Below are 17,079 nucleotides of genomic sequence, written 5' to 3'. Positions count from 1 at the left end.
TGTCCACCCAGGAATGCAGACTGCCTGTCCGCTTAGGGCAGGGCTGTCAGACTCATGTTCACCGGGGGTCACATCAGCCTTGCGGTTGCCTTCCAAGGGCCGAATGTAACTTTAGGACTGTATAAATGTAACTGCTCCTTAACTAGGGGCAAGGAGCTCGGCACTGCTGGTGGGTAGAAACAAGGTGCTGGGCCGGATTCGGCCCATGGGCCTGGTGTTTGCCACCTGTGACCTAGGGAAAGGCTCTCACGTGTGCCTCTTAGGAGTGGAGAGGTACGTGTTTAGTACGTATTTGGGGAGGGTGATGTAAGGGAAAGCATGTTCTTAGAATTTCAGCCGGCTGTACCTGTGTCAAAACAAAACTGAGCTTTCATTAGGAATGGAGGATAAACTTTATCCACTTCAAACTTTATTCAACATGTCCAAACGTGAGCACACCAGTCCAGGGAGGCTTTTCGTCAGTGCTGAACTTAGAAAAGTTCTAAACAATGGCGTGTGGCTAAGGCAAGCGATAGGAAAGGAGTCTGTGTTCTTCAGCTGCCTGCTCAAGATCCCCCCACCCCTGCTCCCCCCAATCCAAGGAGGACTACATTTTTCTTTCAACAAAGCCAAGACCCAGTGTCCTACGGAAGCTGGGCTAAGGCAGTCACGGGTTCTTATTGATGACTGTGTTCCTTTCTGGTGACTCAGTTTCCCCATTGTGTGTTTCAGAAACTGTCGGGGCGGAAGATCAGCCCGGTGCTGCAGATGTTCGGGCAGTCCGTATCAGGGGGCGTCGACATGGATGGGAACGGCTATCCGGGTAAGCTGCTTCTCTCAGAGGCAGACGAGGTGCAGGAAGGGAAACGCAGGAGGCAGAGTCGGTACCAGTCTGGTTAAGCTGTGGCCACGCCTGTTCAGGGTTAGGAAAACTCACACAGTAGCGGGGAGAATTTTGCCTGGTGTTTGGTCTTAAGGTAAAAATGTGGAAGTTTCTTTTCAGGTTTTTTAAATGATCTGCTCTGAAGGGTCGAAGCACCATGTGGGCAGATTTGACAGCAATTTCTGTGTCAGCAAGTCTTTCTTATGAAGGAAAGAAGCGCTGTCCACATTTAATATGATAAAGAGCTAACCCTTATGTTCTCTTGATACTATTTAACCAAAGCCAGAGGTGCTTCTTATGCTAGAGAGGGAAAAAGGAGCGGAGTAGCCTCCTCGCCTTGCACGAAACTTATGGAAACATTGTGAGCAAAAAGGAAGTGGCTGCCAGACAAAGCAGCCCTTCACGGTGCAAGGCTGGCTAACTCGTCTTCACAGTTGATACCCGGTGTTGGGTGAGGCTGACTGAATAGAAATGTGCGATGTCAAACCTCAATATCAAGCGGTTCAGCTGTTTTTGAAGGGGATGGAGTGGAAAGAGGAGAGGACATAAAGATAAGAATTGTAAAACGCCAAAATCATCTGTAGAGTTCAGAAAAAATGTTCTTGCAACTGTGGGTCATCTTGCTATCCACCTTGAGAAAATATTGCTTCCCACTTAAGATGCCTTGGGAAGATTTGGGAAAACTAATGAAGTGCTGTAGGAGGGCACCAAATGCTGTAGTTTCTTGTACACAGAGGAGTTTTGAGCATCCCTTTAACTCTACAGAGCTGGGAGGAATGGGAATAAAAAAGGGTCAGTGTGGGCGTTTTGTCCCTATAGACCCTCACGGGTCTTTCTCAGTTGAAGAAAGCAGCTCTCCTTGCCCCTGGCAATTTGTGGCCATTCCTAAATAATACCTAACGTTGGTTTAGCACTAGAATATATGCAAAATGCTTCCACGTGCACTGGGCATAGTAACCCCCGTAGGTAGGTGGAGATGGGGGTGTTCCCCACCCTCCCCGCCCCCCTCCCACTTTATAGCCAAGGATATTGAGCCTCAGAGAACTTCAGGGACGGGCCAGAGACCACACTGGGGTGCACGAGGACCCGGGCTGCTTCTCTGTAAATGCAGGGTGAGCAGGTATGGTAATACTTGATGATGAATCTGAATGTATCTCACATTTTTTTCATAAAAGAAATGGCAACTTTATCAGGTGCTTTTATTTTCAAACATTCAATTAATTCAAAAAGACTGTTGGAAAGTAACAAAATGAGCAAGCGCGTCCGAGTGCAGGAATTGTAGCAGCGGTACAATTCCTACTGTTCACGGATTTGCTCTTTGCTTTCCCCTAAGGAGGGTGTCATATAAATGTAGAAATTTAGACTCTCTTGGATTTAGGTGCTGGGTTCTGCCAAGTAGTAATGGGCACCCCAGGGCTCAGGGACTTATGTTCCATGGGAAGAAAGGCAGAGAGCTATTGGGTGAGGGAATACTTCCAAAATTCCAGTTATTTAGAATAAACATTGCCAGCTAACACTTGTGTTTTGGTTTGCAGTTTACCAAGTACCTTCTGAATGAAATATCTGATTTACTGTATGATATTTAATGCATATTTAACACATTTAATAATAGTTTAACACATACCGAATAAATATTTTCTGATTTAAATACTATGAAATGTTACTGGCTTTTGAAGAGGACACGGGATTCTTGTCTCCATTTCCCACCCTCCCCACTGCACAGACAAGGACACTGGGCGACTCTGAGGTCCCAGAGAGCGAGGGACGCAGGGGAAACTGTGATGTGCAAGTTCCACAGAACGCGGGACTTTGTCCGAGAGCATCCCCCTCTCTCATTCACTGGTGTCCAAAAGAAATACAGTGTGAGCCCCGTATGTCATTGAAAACATTCTAGTAACTGCGTAAAAAAAAAAAAAGCAGGTGAAATAAATTTTAACAGCATTTTATTTAGCCCAGTATATCCAAATATATTGTCATTTTAACCTAAAATCAATATAAACATGAAGGAGATAATAGCTCATGTTCTTTTTCGCTGGGTCTTTGAGATCGGTCTGTATTTTACACGCACAGCACATTTCAGTTCAGACCAGCCACACTGCAGGGGCACAGCGGCCACGCCTGGTGATTGGCTGCCACGTGGGACCGTGTGGCTCGGACTCTCACAGCATCAATGGTGCAGCCCAGAGGGTGGCTGTCGGGCCCCTGACCGTGGCTTTGGAGTACCCTGGGGGAGGGGAGGATGGGCTTCAGCCCGTTTCTGAATCTGTACACTTCTGGTTTTCAGATGTCACTATTGGAGCCTTCATGTCCGACAGTGTGGTTCTTCTAAGGTGAGATGCGTCTCTCTTGCCTCTTGGATTACTTTCTTTATGGGGGAGGGGTGGGATTTGGTGGGGGGGGGCACGGGGGAGTCATTTATTGTTAGCAGTTCCCTCTGTCCCGTCCCTTGCAGGCTGAGGTGCTTAATAAGTGGGAATGCTACCTTTCTTCTTAAAATTATTTTTAAAAGATTTTATTTATTTTTAGAGAGGAAGGGAGGGAGAAAGAGGGAAAGAAAAATCTGTGTGTGGTTGGCTCTCATGGGCCCCCTTCTGGGGACCTGGCCTGCAACTTGTGCGCTGGCTGGGAATTGAACCAGCGATATTTTAGTTGGCAGGCTGGCGCTCAATCCACTGAGCCACACCAGCCAGGGCCCTTCTTCCTCTTTTTATTTATTAATTTGAGAGAGAGAGAGAGAGAGAAACATTGATTTGTTGTTCCACTTATTTATCATTCATTGGTTGGTTTTTGTATGTGCCCTGACCAGGAATTGAACCCACAACCTTGGCGTATAGGGATGCTGCTCTAACCAACTATATACTACCCGGCCAAGGCCAATGCTACCTTTTATATTATTCTCTATCCCAGAATTTGCAGCCAGTGGACTTTCAGTGGCTCACAGGTGTGAGATGATAGCATCCTTGGACCTTCGGGGCGGAGTTTGGGTGTCCTGGGCCCTAGGGGGTTCTTGCTTTCTGCCATGAACAACCCCTTTCATTAATGTGCTCTACACATATTGTCATTTTTTGTGGGTGTCACGGCACTCAAGGGGTCTGGGGGGCACTGTTCTGCCCCATGTCTTCCCCCCACACCCTGCAGCCTCCCCTCCCCACCTCCTCAGTCCCCGCTCCCCAGAGACCGGGAGCCTTCTGCCCCTGGGGCAGCCCGTCTCTCCCTGGTGACAGCAGAGCTGAGGGCCGTGACCTGGGGCCCAGGGCTTGCTGGAGCCCAGCAGCCTGGATCTCCTACAAAGGCCAGTGGGCTGCCATCCCACCCAGGAACCATCTCCAACTATTTCTGTCCGTATGAGTCAGAGGAGGCAGAATTACACTTTGGAGTGGGAGCCAACGCTTAGGTTTTGTTAATAATCTGATGGCAGGGCTTTCTAAAATAGGCTAGTAGGACCTCGGAGCTGGCAGGGATCCCAGAGGCCATGTAGCTCCACACCCTGGGTGCTTCTCTTACAGCAGTGCCTTCCTCCCAGTCTCGGTGGCGGGGCCACTGGCCTCTTTGTGACTGACAGGGCCCCATGGGGCGGGGCTCAGTGGCCGCTGAGGGGGCCGGTTAACCCCCCCGGGGAACTCCCAATGTTCGGTTGTTGAGGAGGCAGAACATGCTGCAGGTTAAGAGAGTAAACCCTGGGGCCGGTGGCCTGGGCTGCAGGCCTGACTCTGCCCTTGGACGACGTGAGTGTCGTAACGTCTGTTTCAGGAATCCCTCCTGTTAAACGGGGCTGTGGTGCTGACCTCATGGGGGACTCAGGAGAACTCAGTGAATTAGTCCATGTAAAATGCGGAGAACAGAGCCTGACTCCTTGCCTGAAGAAGGCAAGTCATTCTGACGTGAACTAGGTTCAACTTGCCTCCCTCAGATTCTGCTTCTTGGTCCCCGTCTTCTATGTAGCAGCCCCCAAATCTGAAGGTGGAACTTGCATCCTAGTCATGCCCCAGCTGACAGGAAGTCAGGCAGACCAGAAAAGGGAGGAGGGCCCGGAACCACCACAACTGTGCATGCACTTGAAACACACCTTGCTCGCCCTGGCCAGTGGCTCCGTTGGTTGGGGCATTGTCCCGTACACCAAAAGGACACGGGTTCGATCCCTGGTCAGGGCATATGCCTAGGTTGTGGGTTTGGTCTCCGGTCGGGGCATGTATGAGAGGCAGCTGATCGATGTTTGTCTGTCTCTGACATCGATGTTTCTCTTCCTCTCTCCTCCACTCCCTTCCCCTCTCTGTAAAATCAATAAGCATGTCCTCTGGTGAGGATTAAAAAAAACAATACATCAAGCTCTTTATTCTTTTTCTTTCCTTTTTTTTTTGATTTTATTAACTTATTTTTAGAGAGAGGGGAATGGAGGGAGACAGAAAGGGAGAGAAACATCCATGTGTAAAACACTGATGGGTTGCCTCTTGCATGTCCCCAACTGGGGACCTAGCCCACAACCCGGGTATATGCCCTGACCAGGAATCGAACCAGCGACCTTTCCGTTTGTTGGATGATGCCCAAACCCCTGAGCCACAGCAGTCAGGGCAACTCCTCGTTCTTAAATATCCTCATGTGAAGAGTCCACAGGGGTGCGGGGTTAAACCTGAGCTCCGGGGAAACCTTACTGACAATGGAGCAGGTGGCTTCAGGGCAGGTTCGGCAGGTGAGAATCTGCCCCAGGGTTTCAGGCTCTTTATCTGCCCATGCATCACTGCCCTGTGAGTGGCGCTGACCCTGAAAAAGCCCAGGGTGAGGGGAGCAGCACCGTGTCAGAGTGCAGCCTGGCTGGTTTTCTCGCTCACCTGGATTTGCCCTTTCCACCATCAGAAAGAAGTGTGCCAGCCACCCGCTTCTTCAGAATGCATGCAATCTTGGAAACCCGTGCGTGGCTGTCCTGAGGCGCCCCTCTGCCTCCATCTCGGAGGCTGGCACCTTTGCAGGTGGCACTGTGAAAGCCGGCCTCCCGCCTGCCAGGAGGGTGGGTCGGGCGGCTCTGCCCTCAGGAAGTTTGTTCCCTCAGATTAGCCCAGGGGGGCAGGTCCTGCGCTGGGGTGATAGGCGCCTGGTGCGATGCCATTGAAAGGCAGAGGAAGTGGTCTGAGAGGCCTGTGAAAGATTTCTGGGCTTTTCCTGGTCCGAAAACAATACTTGGAGTTGGAACAAAAACGTTTGAGGGAACCGATGTTGGAGGGAGATGTGCTTGGGAAGGCCCTGGTGGGTCGTGTCAGGGGGTTCTGTTTGCACAGCCCTCATCGCTGTGTCTGGGCCTCTCGCTGCCGCTTCCTGTGCACCTCGCCTTCTGCAGACCTCTGCCCCGAGAGGAGTGGCCAGGCGTCCCAGGTGGCCCCTGGGATGATGGCCGGGGCCAGGCTCATCTTCGGTACCATGACCAGGACACGGGACCTGCACTGGGCAGGGCAGGGCTCTCCCAGGGGGTGACCCACTCTCCCTGGTACCTCTTTGTCTGTTTGGTGAAACTTTGGGCTTTCCTTTGGTTTTTATTTTTAATTAATTAATTAGTTAATTAATTTTTATCCCCACCCAAGGACATGCCCATTGATTATAGAGGAAGGTGTAAGGGAGGAGGGAGAGAAGGGGAGGGAAACATCGATGTGGGAGAGAGGCATTGATTGCGTTCCGACTAGGAGCAAACCCCTGCAGCCGAGGCGAATGCCCTGACTGGGAATCGATCCTGTGACCCTTCGGTTTATGGGGTGATGCTCCAACCAGCGGAGCCACACTGGCCGGGGCTTCCCTGTGGTTTTTAATCCGTTGGCCTGTGGTGGAGTTGGCACCCGTTTACCAGGGGCTTTTGAAAAGTTACTGTTCTGAGAACACGAGGACGAATTTGCCAGGATCCCAGTCACTGGGGGGCCTGCAGACTAGTGGGGCAGGTTTGGAAATATGAGGTCTGTCCGGAAAACGTCCAGCCATTGTTAATGTAACGAGTACAGTTTGTGTGACATCAGTGTAACCTGGGAATGAAGGAGAGAGGACTGGAATGCGCATGTATGAATAATGACGACTTCACTGTGCTAGTCAGTGGGGGCGGTAGATGACATTGAGTGAGCATGTGTGTTGTGTGGCCGTCACATTCACAATGACTGAGCAAGTAGAGCAACAAATCTGCATCAAATTTTGCGTTAAGCTTGAACATTCCTCCATGGAAACTATTCTGATGATTCTGAAGGCCGCAGCCATGGGCAACTGGTGACTGGCAGCTTCATCACGACAATGTGCCCACTTATGCATCACGTCTCGTGCAGAGTATTTTGGCAAAATGTCAAATCACCCAGATTTGGTGCCCTGTGACTTCTGGCTTTTCCCCACACCTGAATCACCTTGAAAGGGAAGAGGTTTCAGGCCGCTGATGAGATTCAGGAAAATACAGCGGGGCAGGTGATGGAGACTGGGGGAACTGCGTGAGGTCCCAAGGTGCCGCCATTGAAGGAGATGGAAGCATCATTGTCCTATGTGCAGTGTTCCTTGTATCTTCTTCAATACACCTCTCTTTTTCATATTCCATGGCTGGATACCTTCTGGACAGACCCCGTAGACAGTGACACTAATTAGTAAGGGGACACAGAGACCACAGCAGGGGTGGACATCCTACTGCCAGGGTCGCCACGGAAGGCTTCTTGCAGGGGGGACACCTGAGCTGGCTGTGGAAGGGCCAGTGCGGCTTAGAGAGTGTCCACTAGCGTCCACACAATCACTGTGACTTGGAGTCACTGTTTGTTTATACCCTCTTCCAAGGATGAACATAGGAAATAATCGGAAGACCAAGGTATTAGATTTCTTTTAGGCTCTGCTGTTGTCTGCCTTCCGTTGGTCCTACAGCTGGATCTGCCCCAGGGTTCCCACAATTCCCTGGTGCTGGTCACACTGTTTCTCTCTTGACCCTTGTCTCACGGCAGTGGAAGCTTCAGTGAACCCTAACCAACCCCATCTGTGCCCCTTGTCCCCTCGCTTCCTTTTTTCTCTGAGGTTTTCTTGAATGCTTTCGTCCATTGGAGTTGGTGTTGGTCATTGTCCCCATCTGTCTTGTCACCCAGGACACCCTTTGAGGGGTCACTGTACACAAGTAAGGTCATTGTTCTCAAGCTGTGAATGCCCCTTAATCCTGTTATGTCACCCCAGTGCACGAAGGCCAGAGGTAAAAAAGGTCTCTTTGTGAGGCCTGGATGGGGGAAGATTAAGCCCCAGCTTAGGTGAATGGTCCCCGAGCAGATGTTTGCCATGAGAGCGGAACGGCGCGACTCACTCAGGGCTTTTGTCCGGCCCCTCCGGGGAATCACGGCAACCAATGATGCCCATCCATCAAGCCCTGGCGGGGGCCATCCACAGCAGCGTGCGGAGTGTGGCTATACACTGGGTTTCCCTTGGTCCTGAGGCCAGGTCGTTGGATTCCATCAGCTCTGAAGTACTTTGCTGTTTCCAGCTGGGACTCCATTAGTCAAGTGCTTTGAGAAAAATACTTAATGAATTGATGGGAGTAACAGAAGGTGGTGGGGGGCGGGGGTTGGGGGTTGACCCACTGGATGGGACCGAAACTCCGCCATTCGTGCTTCGGGTGGAGCAAAGGCTGTGGGGGGCCCTAGGGGGGGGGTGCTGATTCTCGGGTCATGGTTCTTCTGTCGAGCTCCTCTGAAGTATTTTCATCTCTTCTTAACGAAATGGAAGTCGGCACATAGTTGGTGAAATTCCGAATAATCACTTAACATCTGGGGGCTCGCTCATTTATGGCTTCGATCAGATGGGTTTTATTAACAGCTAACCGGCCTTTATTATTGGGAAGCTAACCATGAACTTATTAGGAAATAAGCTGAAGGGCCAGAAAAAAAAAAGTGTGTACAGAGCATCCTGGCCCTGTTCTCTTGGGCTGTTTCACACTTCAGTTCAGTGTGGGGCTGGAGGCTCGGGGATTGTCCCCGTCGGCTGGGTTCCTGTTGGGCTCTGGGAGCTGCTTCTCCACACGACTAAGTCGGCTTCCTCTCTCGGCCTGTAGGGCGAGACCGGTCATCACGGTGGACGTGTCCATCTTCCTCCCAGTCTCCATCAACATCACAGCGCCTCAGTGTCACGATGGCCAGCAGCCTGTGAACTGCCTGAACGTCACCGCCTGCTTCAGCTTCCGTGGCAGGCATGTTCCTGGAGAGATCGGTAATGATCCACGGCATCGGGGCTCAGGGGGGCCATCTTGGCCGGGGTGGGGGGGGCTCGTGGGGTTGAGGGCAGCCCTGGGGTGCTTCTGGGTTCCCGAGTGCTGTGCATCCTGGCTGTTTTCACCGGCAGCAGGCCCACAGGCCGGGTGCCCTGTCCCCCAGCACATGAGGGCCAGACTGAAACCTCACTGGGCTGTGGGAGGGACAGGCCTCAGGGGCTTGTGGAGATGCAGTGCCCGGAGCCCGGTCCTGTGGAACACTTGGAGCAGTTAGAAAAATGGAGCAGTGGGGTTGCAGAGGCTCCCTTCTCCCAGTCTTGCAGTGTCAGCCAGGTGTGCTCGCCTTACGCCCTCTGTCGTGGGATCTGAGACCCAGGACAGCTGGCGGGACAGGGATGCTGACTTTTACAATGGCCTCAGATTCCATCGAGGGGGGCCACTTCAACCAGCTCCAGACGGTTGAAAAGAGGCAGACGTCCTGCCGTTTGTCCTGCCGTTTCTCTGATTGGGGCAGGTCGACCTGCTCGTCCCGCTCCAGGGACCGGGTCCAGCCCCAGAACAAGCTGGGGTCAGGGCGGATTAGAGTTCAGTGTGCGTGTGATCGCCTGCAGGAAGTACATGTGGAGCAGTTGAGCCGGTTAATAGGTGCTTTTCTTTTTTTCCTTGAAGGGCTGATTGAGTAATAGAGTGTAAAGTTTCAGGGGAAGGAATAATGATGAGGATCAAACTCACTGGCTTTCTCAGACATTCTTAGTGTCACGAATGTCCCCCCACCCACTTACATTTGCTGCCCCTGGGAACTTGTTGGAGATGCAGACTCCCAGGCCTCCCTCGGTGCCTCTGAACCTGAAGCACCGGGGAGATCCCTGCGAGACCTGTGCATGCAGTTAATGTTGAGAAGCACTGTGCTGGTGCACACGTGTGCATGCACGCCCCCCAGCCATGCAGAAGCACACCTCCATGTGCTGGTCCGTTTCTCAGCTGCACCGTAGGTGACAGCATTCCCACCCTTCTGGGCTGACTGTGTCATGGGCTCTCTCTCTTGCCTTCCAGGTGGACTGAGTAAGCTCAGCAATTAAACCTTGTACTTGTTAATACAGATTTTTTTTAAAGGACTTAGAAATGTCAAAATTGGATGTAGACCTACAATGCAGGAACTTGGGGCTTGGTTAGGAAGAGAGGGTTACACTTTTTCGTGAGCAGCCAGCCCGGTGAGAAAAATAGACTGGTTCAGGATCACAGATCTTTTGGTAAAAGCCAGGGGTTGATTTCTGGCTTCATGGTACTTAGTCTTGCTTTCCCCAAACTATCTCCTGCCACCTCCCTCATTGTTAAAGGCACCGCAGTCTCCAGGGAAACCGATGCTGGCGGTCCTGGGACTCCCGCGTCTCCCGCGTCACTAGAGGGTGTGCTCCTCTATCAAACGCCAGCTCGTGAAGTAGTCAGGCTCCACTCAGAAACACTTGAAGGAATGGTTGAGGTTCCATTTTGGTGTGCGTAAAAATAAGCAGAACTATTCTAGAACTCTAAAAAAAGAAGCGAGCGGTTACTGGCTCGTGCGTGTTCATCTGACAGGTATTCATCGGGCACCTACCTGGGGCAGGCAAGTCCCCAAGGAGCTGCTCATGGGAACAACAGAGTTTTACGATTTCAATCCTGAAGCGATGGCCACAGCTTTCAGGCTCTTATCTGTGCTGACCGTTGTGGCACAGGTGAAGCTAAGCTGGTGTAGGTGGAACGGGGGGTAGGAAACCAAGATGCGAGTTTTGAGCAAGAGTGCTTTTAGAGCATGGGACAGTGGTAGAACAAACCGATCTGCAAGTTCAGGAGCAGAGCAAGGCAGATGCTGACCGTGAGGCAGGACTGTCATGAAGGTCTGGGCGTAGCCAGGGTTCTTGAGTGTCAGGGTGTCAGGGTTCTTGAGTGTCGGGGTATAACGCAGAGGCGGGCTTGCAGGACGGGTAGTGGTGCCTCCTGGGCAGCAGGTCACTTCCTTCCCCTCCATCTGCCACAAGCGTTCATTGATGCCATCAAGCATTTCTTTTTAGTCTCAGTTTTTTAAGATTCAGGCTTACAGAGGATAGTAACTCAAGACTTTTGGCAGGGCAAGGCAGAGAACTGTCCATCCCTGGCATTTTCTGTCTCTTCCCCTGGTCTTCAGGAAAAGGAGCTCCCAGCAGAGGGGGCAATGCAGAAATCTGCCCCCAGATGAGCTGGCGGTGGCCTTGTGGAGAGGCTGAGAAGGGGAGGCAGGCAGTCTTTGTGGCGATGGGATAGGAATCAGGTGGGGGTGACAGGCAGCATGTTGGGGAGCTGTGTGAGTGCAGCTCTGCGTGGAACATTCTGGAGTTGGGCATGGAAGGCGGCCCAGGTCCTGGGCTTCCAGATGGAGGGGAGGGGTCGGGGCAGGTCCCGGGCATGGGCACCCTCCACTCTCCTCAGAGCCCAGCACACAGTGCTGCAGGCTGGCTCAGGGCCATCGCCCCGGCCTCTGCATGGGGAGCCCAGGGCTGCGATTCCGACTGTGAGCCTTCCTCGCGCTCATTGCTGCAGAGGAGCCGTGGCGGTGGTGGTTTTGGCCACGAATGGCTGGCAAATGAGCATCTGCGGAATGGCTGTGTTTGGGCAGTGCAATAAGGCTGCACCAGCTGTGTGCTGAGACTTCTGAACAGCTGTCAGAAGTGGTATCTTCAGTGGTGTCAACCTGCTGGCGCCTTCAGCCATAGCGCCTCTCTGGGGATGCTTTGGGAGCCACGAGCACTCGATGATACTGTCTTGTCTCTGGTTTCTTCTCTCCCGTGGGAGCTGCCGGGGCTCAAACATACATGGAGAGGGGACTGCAGGGAAGGGCCCCCTTCGCCTCTTCATGTTCTGCTTTGGCAGTGGAAAACCACAATTCCCACGTGGTCACAGGAGTATTCAGGGCCAGCTGGTCAGCCAAGCCCCTGGAGGGGCTGCTTTGGCTTCTGGCAACAGCGAGGGGACTCGAGGGGTGACTCTGGCCCTGCAGGGAAGGCCCAGTCAGGAAAACAGAAACCACACCAGCTATTTCAACAAAGGGAATTTAATGCTGGGGGTCAGCGCAGCCTGTCCCAGGGGACCTGGTAGTTCCTACAGGAAGCAGCCACCGCTTCTTGGTCTGCACCAGGTGTTGTCCCGGACCAGGTGCAGCGGCAGCACCAGCACCAGCACGTGGGGTCTTGTTAGAAATGCAAATTTGAACTGAATTAGAAACCTTGACGGTGGGGCCCAGCAGCCTGCGTTTTAACAAGCTTCCAGGTGGCTTGTATAGGAGAGCCTCTGGTCACGGCAGCAAAAGGAAAATGTGACACTAGGGGTGGACCACTTCCTCAGGGTTATTGGAACCTGGAAGCCGAGAGAAGAGACCTGCTTGGAGGAGGGGCTGCTAGCTCCTGCTGCTGGTGTTTCTGCAGGGGTGCAGTGAAGCTGGCTCTGGGGGGCACTGAAACATGAATGAACCGCCCGATAGAGCCAGCTGCCGTGAAAAGCTGGTGCTGGGTTCGGCTGACAGGAATGGGAAGCAAGCAGGAAGCAGCAAGCCCTTTCGCTGTCTGTCCTCCAGCCTGGCCGCCTCCGTCCAGCTCCCTCGAGGCAGAGCCGCGCAGGGAGCCGCCAGCACAGCAGAAGCGGGTTGCAGAGTCCCATCCTGGCATCGGCGTCGCAGGGAGAGAAGGGCGGGTTTGGAACTGAGAGACAGCAGCTTCGAACATCAGTGCAGCAAGTACCCAGTCACGTGGTGTTACCGAAGCACCTGTTGGGTCAGCCAGCCAATCGTTCTTAAGTTCTTAAAAGTGCCGGGTACAGTGCTCGGTCCTGGGCTCAGAGCGGAGAACAGACCCAGCAAAGTCCTTGTCACCACCGAGCTTCCGGTCTAGGGAGAGGGTGGCAGATGATCCAGACAGAACCACTGATGCTGCTGCTGTTGCTGCTGCTTGGGGATGTGTCTAAGCCCCTTGTGGGGCAGGCCCTTTGCTCAGTGTTGGGGGGCAGACCCAGTGTTGAGCTCCAACGGCCTCAAGAACCAGTTTCTAATGTATTTCATCAAGCAAGAGTTCTGCCCATCCCAAGTCTCATTCATCACTTCATTCTTGGCTTGGGGAGTGGCTCCTTGGAGCCTTCTAGATGCCATGAGTAAGGATGGTGAATGTTTTGCCCCTGAAGGGGGCAATGATCCATGGCCGGGCCTGCACCTACCTGCTGGCCACGCTGAAACCTCCGCGTGCCTGTCAGTCTCCGGAGGCTGAGAAGCAGTCTCAGCAGTTCCGGGCTCTCACTACAGTCCTCAGTGAACACCAGGAAGGGAGGAGCCCCGAGTGGTTGTGTTTGTGTGTGCCGGTTCTGCGTCCCCATGTTTCCAGGGCGCACAGTCAGCCTGGCAAAGCCATGAGTGAGCAGGGGTGCCTGCCCTCCCTCTGCACCAGCTGCTGAGCCCGGGTCCCGAGAAGTGGCCAGGCCAAGGTCATCCACGTCAGCACGGAAGTAGGGCTGCGACCAGGTGCCTGCTCCCCTGACCCTCCCTCCGGCGTTTGGGGTACACTTCTCTTAGCTCCCGCTGGCTCCTGGAGAAGCGTGGAGAGGAGGCAGATCCACGTTGTGTGAGAGAGGAGGTGACCTGGTCTGATAATTAGCACTCGCTCCTTGAGTGGTGCGGGGAGAAAGCTCAGGAAAGCTCATCAAATGGAAATGGAAATATCCTCCACCTCCCTTCTTCTGGGAAACTCTAAGGGAACTCAGAGTAACTCTGGAAGGAGAATTTATTAGTAGAATCTCACCACTGAAATCATGTTCTGATGGGGAATGGGAATGAATCAACTCTCTGGGAGACACCAGAGCCGGAGTTGATGCAAGACAGCTGGCCCCCTCCCAGCCCCGGGGGCCCTGGGGAACCAGCTGGGGGCAGGGGAAGGCAGCGGCTGGAAGCGTTACTCGGGGCTGATCAGCTTTTCCATCAGTGTGACATCATTCGACATGGCATGGACACAAGCTGCTGGAGGAGAACCTGGAGATGCGAAATGGGCTGTTGGAGAGGGCCCTAATCAGAACCAGCACCCTCCTGGGATGGGGCTGGCAGGCGGCTTGCACTAGGGGCGCCTTCCCACGGGGGCCAGCTGTCCTAACCAGGCAGGCCGATTAGCTGCTTCTCCGACACCTCCTCTCCGTCATGGGGGCCCCCTTTCAGGCACAGTTCAGGTGGGTGCTGTTTAAAACTGTCTGCACTTCGTGCCACCCTGGCAGCTCCCAGACCCTCCTCTCTCAGGCTGGGTTTGCCCTTGCTAGTCTCTCTGGGGCTGCTTTCTTCTACAAGAGGGAGTTCGGTAGGGAGCGCACGTCCTTTTGTGCAAGTTAAAATGTCAAAGTAAATTTGGAACCAAGGAGAGGCACTAAGTAGGCAGCTCCAAAGATGAAAAGCTTCCAAAACGATTGTGCTTGGCGAATTGGGTAATGCGGTCTGTCTGCGGTTACTGTGCACTTCAACGTTTTAGACAAGTCCGATCGGGGAGCGCGCTGGCGTGCTCACGGGCCGCCTGGAGCAGGGCGCCCTTGAGGTCCTCAGCTCAACTTCCGGTAACGAAGCTGTTTCTTGCCCCCGCCCCCTGACGTCACAATGGGGATACAGGGATGCGTGTGGTTGGTGATTCCATTGTGGGGCGGGGCTTAGGAGGACGGAAGGTGGTGTTTGTCAAGGACCCAGCATGGTGCTTGGCACATACTGAAAGCTGAACTCATTCCCTTTTCCTGAGTTGCCCCATTTTAATTCGGATTCTCCCAGAAGCAGAGCCGGAGTCCAGGATTCAAGGGCGCGCTGTTGATTCAGGAGGTGACCCCAGGGAGCACCAGCAGGACAATGGGACATTGAGACAGGAAGGGAAGGGAAGGGAGCTGTCTCGGTCAGCGCTCTTCAGGGAAACTGAACAAGGAGAGGTGTGTGTGTTGATAGGGTGCCTGGGAGGCAGTCTGGGAGCAGAAAGAATGCCTTCTTTTCGGAGAGACTTTAGTCTTTTTCTTATTTAGATTTTTTTTTTCAACTGATTAGATGGGGCCCACCACACCACGGAGGGTAATCTGCTTTTATCAAATTGTACTGATTAGCCGTGGCTCAGTGGCTAGAGTGTTGTCCCATAGACTGAGAGGTTGTGGGTTCGATTTCAGGTCAGGGCGCTTACCTAGGTTGTGGGTTTGATCCCAAGTCGGGGTGGGTAAGGCAACCTGTTGATGTTTCTCTGTCTCTCCCTCCATCTCTTCCTAAAGCAATGAAAAAAATGTCCTCAGGTGAGGATTAAAAAAAAAACACCAACAAATTGTGCTGTTTTAAATATTAATCTCATCTAAAAAATACCCTGGCAGTGACATCCAGACTGGTGTTTGATCAGACACCTGGGTGCTGTGGCCTAGTCAGGCTGACACATAAAAAAACCCTCACAGGTGGTTTTTAGAAGGTGTGTGACAGCAGGTCACCACTGTGGGTGGTTGGAGGGGAGTCCTGCAGGGACCCCGGGAGTCAGGGTGGGACACCCTGTAGCGTTACTCCACCCAAGGGGTGAGGGAGCAGGGCTCCTGCAGTACTGAGGGCTGCCCCGGGGGCTTGAGTCTTGGGCACTTGCGGCCTGTCTCGCATGTGGGCACAGCCACCGGTAGAAAGCCCCTGGGAAAGGGGATGCAGGTGCTGGCAGTGCAAGTTGGGCTGCACATCAGAGGAGCGGCGGAGCCAAGAGGATACGGGTGGGGCTCTGCTGTCATCCGCTCTGCCTTCCTGTGTTCGTTTCCACCCAGGCTTTCTCGGAGCTCAGCCAGATGGTTCCGACCCTGAGTTCTCTCCGTGGTCACCTTCCCAAGGAATAGTAGCCGTGACATTCTCACCTGGGCGGGGGGGAGGCCAAGCCAGGAGCTGTAGAGGATGCCCTGCGTAGCAGCTGCCATCATTGCGGTGGGGTACCGAGGCCTCTGGCTCGTCGTCCAGCAGTGTCCCTCTCTAGCTATGATGTTGCTAAACGGAACTCGGAAATTTGCTTCACTTATCCTTACCCTTTCTTACTGTTTGGCTTAGAGCAGTTGTGATCAGTTGATAGTCAATTGGCCAGAGTTCAGTTCTAGATCTCTGCACTTGTTTGGTTCTGTGGGTGGTGCATTCAAAAAATGAGAGTGTTTTTGTTTTTTGGTCAGATAATGTAAAAATAAAATGCACCAAGAGCCAGGATGGGAGGAATAAGCCGTACTGCAGATTAGGAGAGTTCTAGATTCTGCTCTGTGGTGGGTGGCTCTCTGGCCTGGAGCAAGCTGTGTTCCCTGAGGAGACCCCAGCTCTTCATCTGCAAGGCGAGGGCTTTGGACGAGATGGCCGTAACGACTTGCCATCGCCGCGTGGCCCCCCTTTCCCGCTGTGGTCGGCACGGGAGCCGGTGTGCAATGTTTGTCCAGGCTCCCGTGGTGTCTCTGTTGAGGTGCTTTCCCGAGGGCATTCTTTTCTTCTTAACAGTGCCTCCTGGGATGATCCAGGTCCCAGGTCCCTCCCGGTGACCCAGCCTTGCCTTGGAAATCAGCTGTTTGCTGAAATAAACAAGTTGGGGCAGACTCGCCCTTGCTAACCAAGAATCCGCCGGCTTGACAGGGCGGGATGCCCGAGATGGCAGAAGCCCAGAAGAACCATTAAATGCATCGCGAGCACGCCCTGTGGCAGCTGCAGGGTGCCTGTTCAGGTCACTTTCCTCTCTCCCAGTTCATGCCTCCCCTGGCGGCCGAGCCCTGCGATGTTATTCAGAGCCGTGCCCGGGGCCGGGCTTGCCGACCTTCAGTGCTGGCAGGTGTGGGGCTGCTGCTTGTTGCTGCCAGAGCCCGGCTTCAAAGAGGCGGGGGTGTGGCGTTGGGGTAGGGGCAGGGCCCTCTGCATTCTCAGTGCTCAGCAGTCTCTCAGGACTGTTTTCTGGACAGTCATTTCCTTTCCTCTCACTTGGAAAATGGCACATCCCCCTGAACCTACAAAGCAGCTAAAAAATAATAAAGCGTTGCAAAG

General features: G+C 53.3%; 1 protein-coding gene across 1 annotated transcript in view; it reads left to right on the top strand.

The window, feature by feature from the left end:
- Positions 1-17,079, top strand: part of ITGA9 (integrin subunit alpha 9) — a 308,765-nt gene that overhangs the window by 74,353 nt on the left and 217,333 nt on the right. The window contains exons 12-14 of the mRNA XM_028518757.2: positions 712-802; positions 3,147-3,192; positions 8,895-9,049. Of these exons, the coding sequence (XP_028374558.1) occupies positions 712-802; positions 3,147-3,192; positions 8,895-9,049 (292 nt within the window). The remainder of the gene's footprint in view (positions 1-711; positions 803-3,146; positions 3,193-8,894; positions 9,050-17,079) is intronic.

This window comes from Phyllostomus discolor, chromosome 7 (genome assembly GCF_004126475.2).
Source record: "Phyllostomus discolor isolate MPI-MPIP mPhyDis1 chromosome 7, mPhyDis1.pri.v3, whole genome shotgun sequence".
In the NCBI taxonomy this organism is placed as follows: Eukaryota; Metazoa; Chordata; class Mammalia; order Chiroptera; family Phyllostomidae; genus Phyllostomus; species Phyllostomus discolor.
The sequence above is the reverse complement of the archived record's forward strand: the minus strand, read 5'-3'. Positions and strand labels throughout refer to the sequence as shown.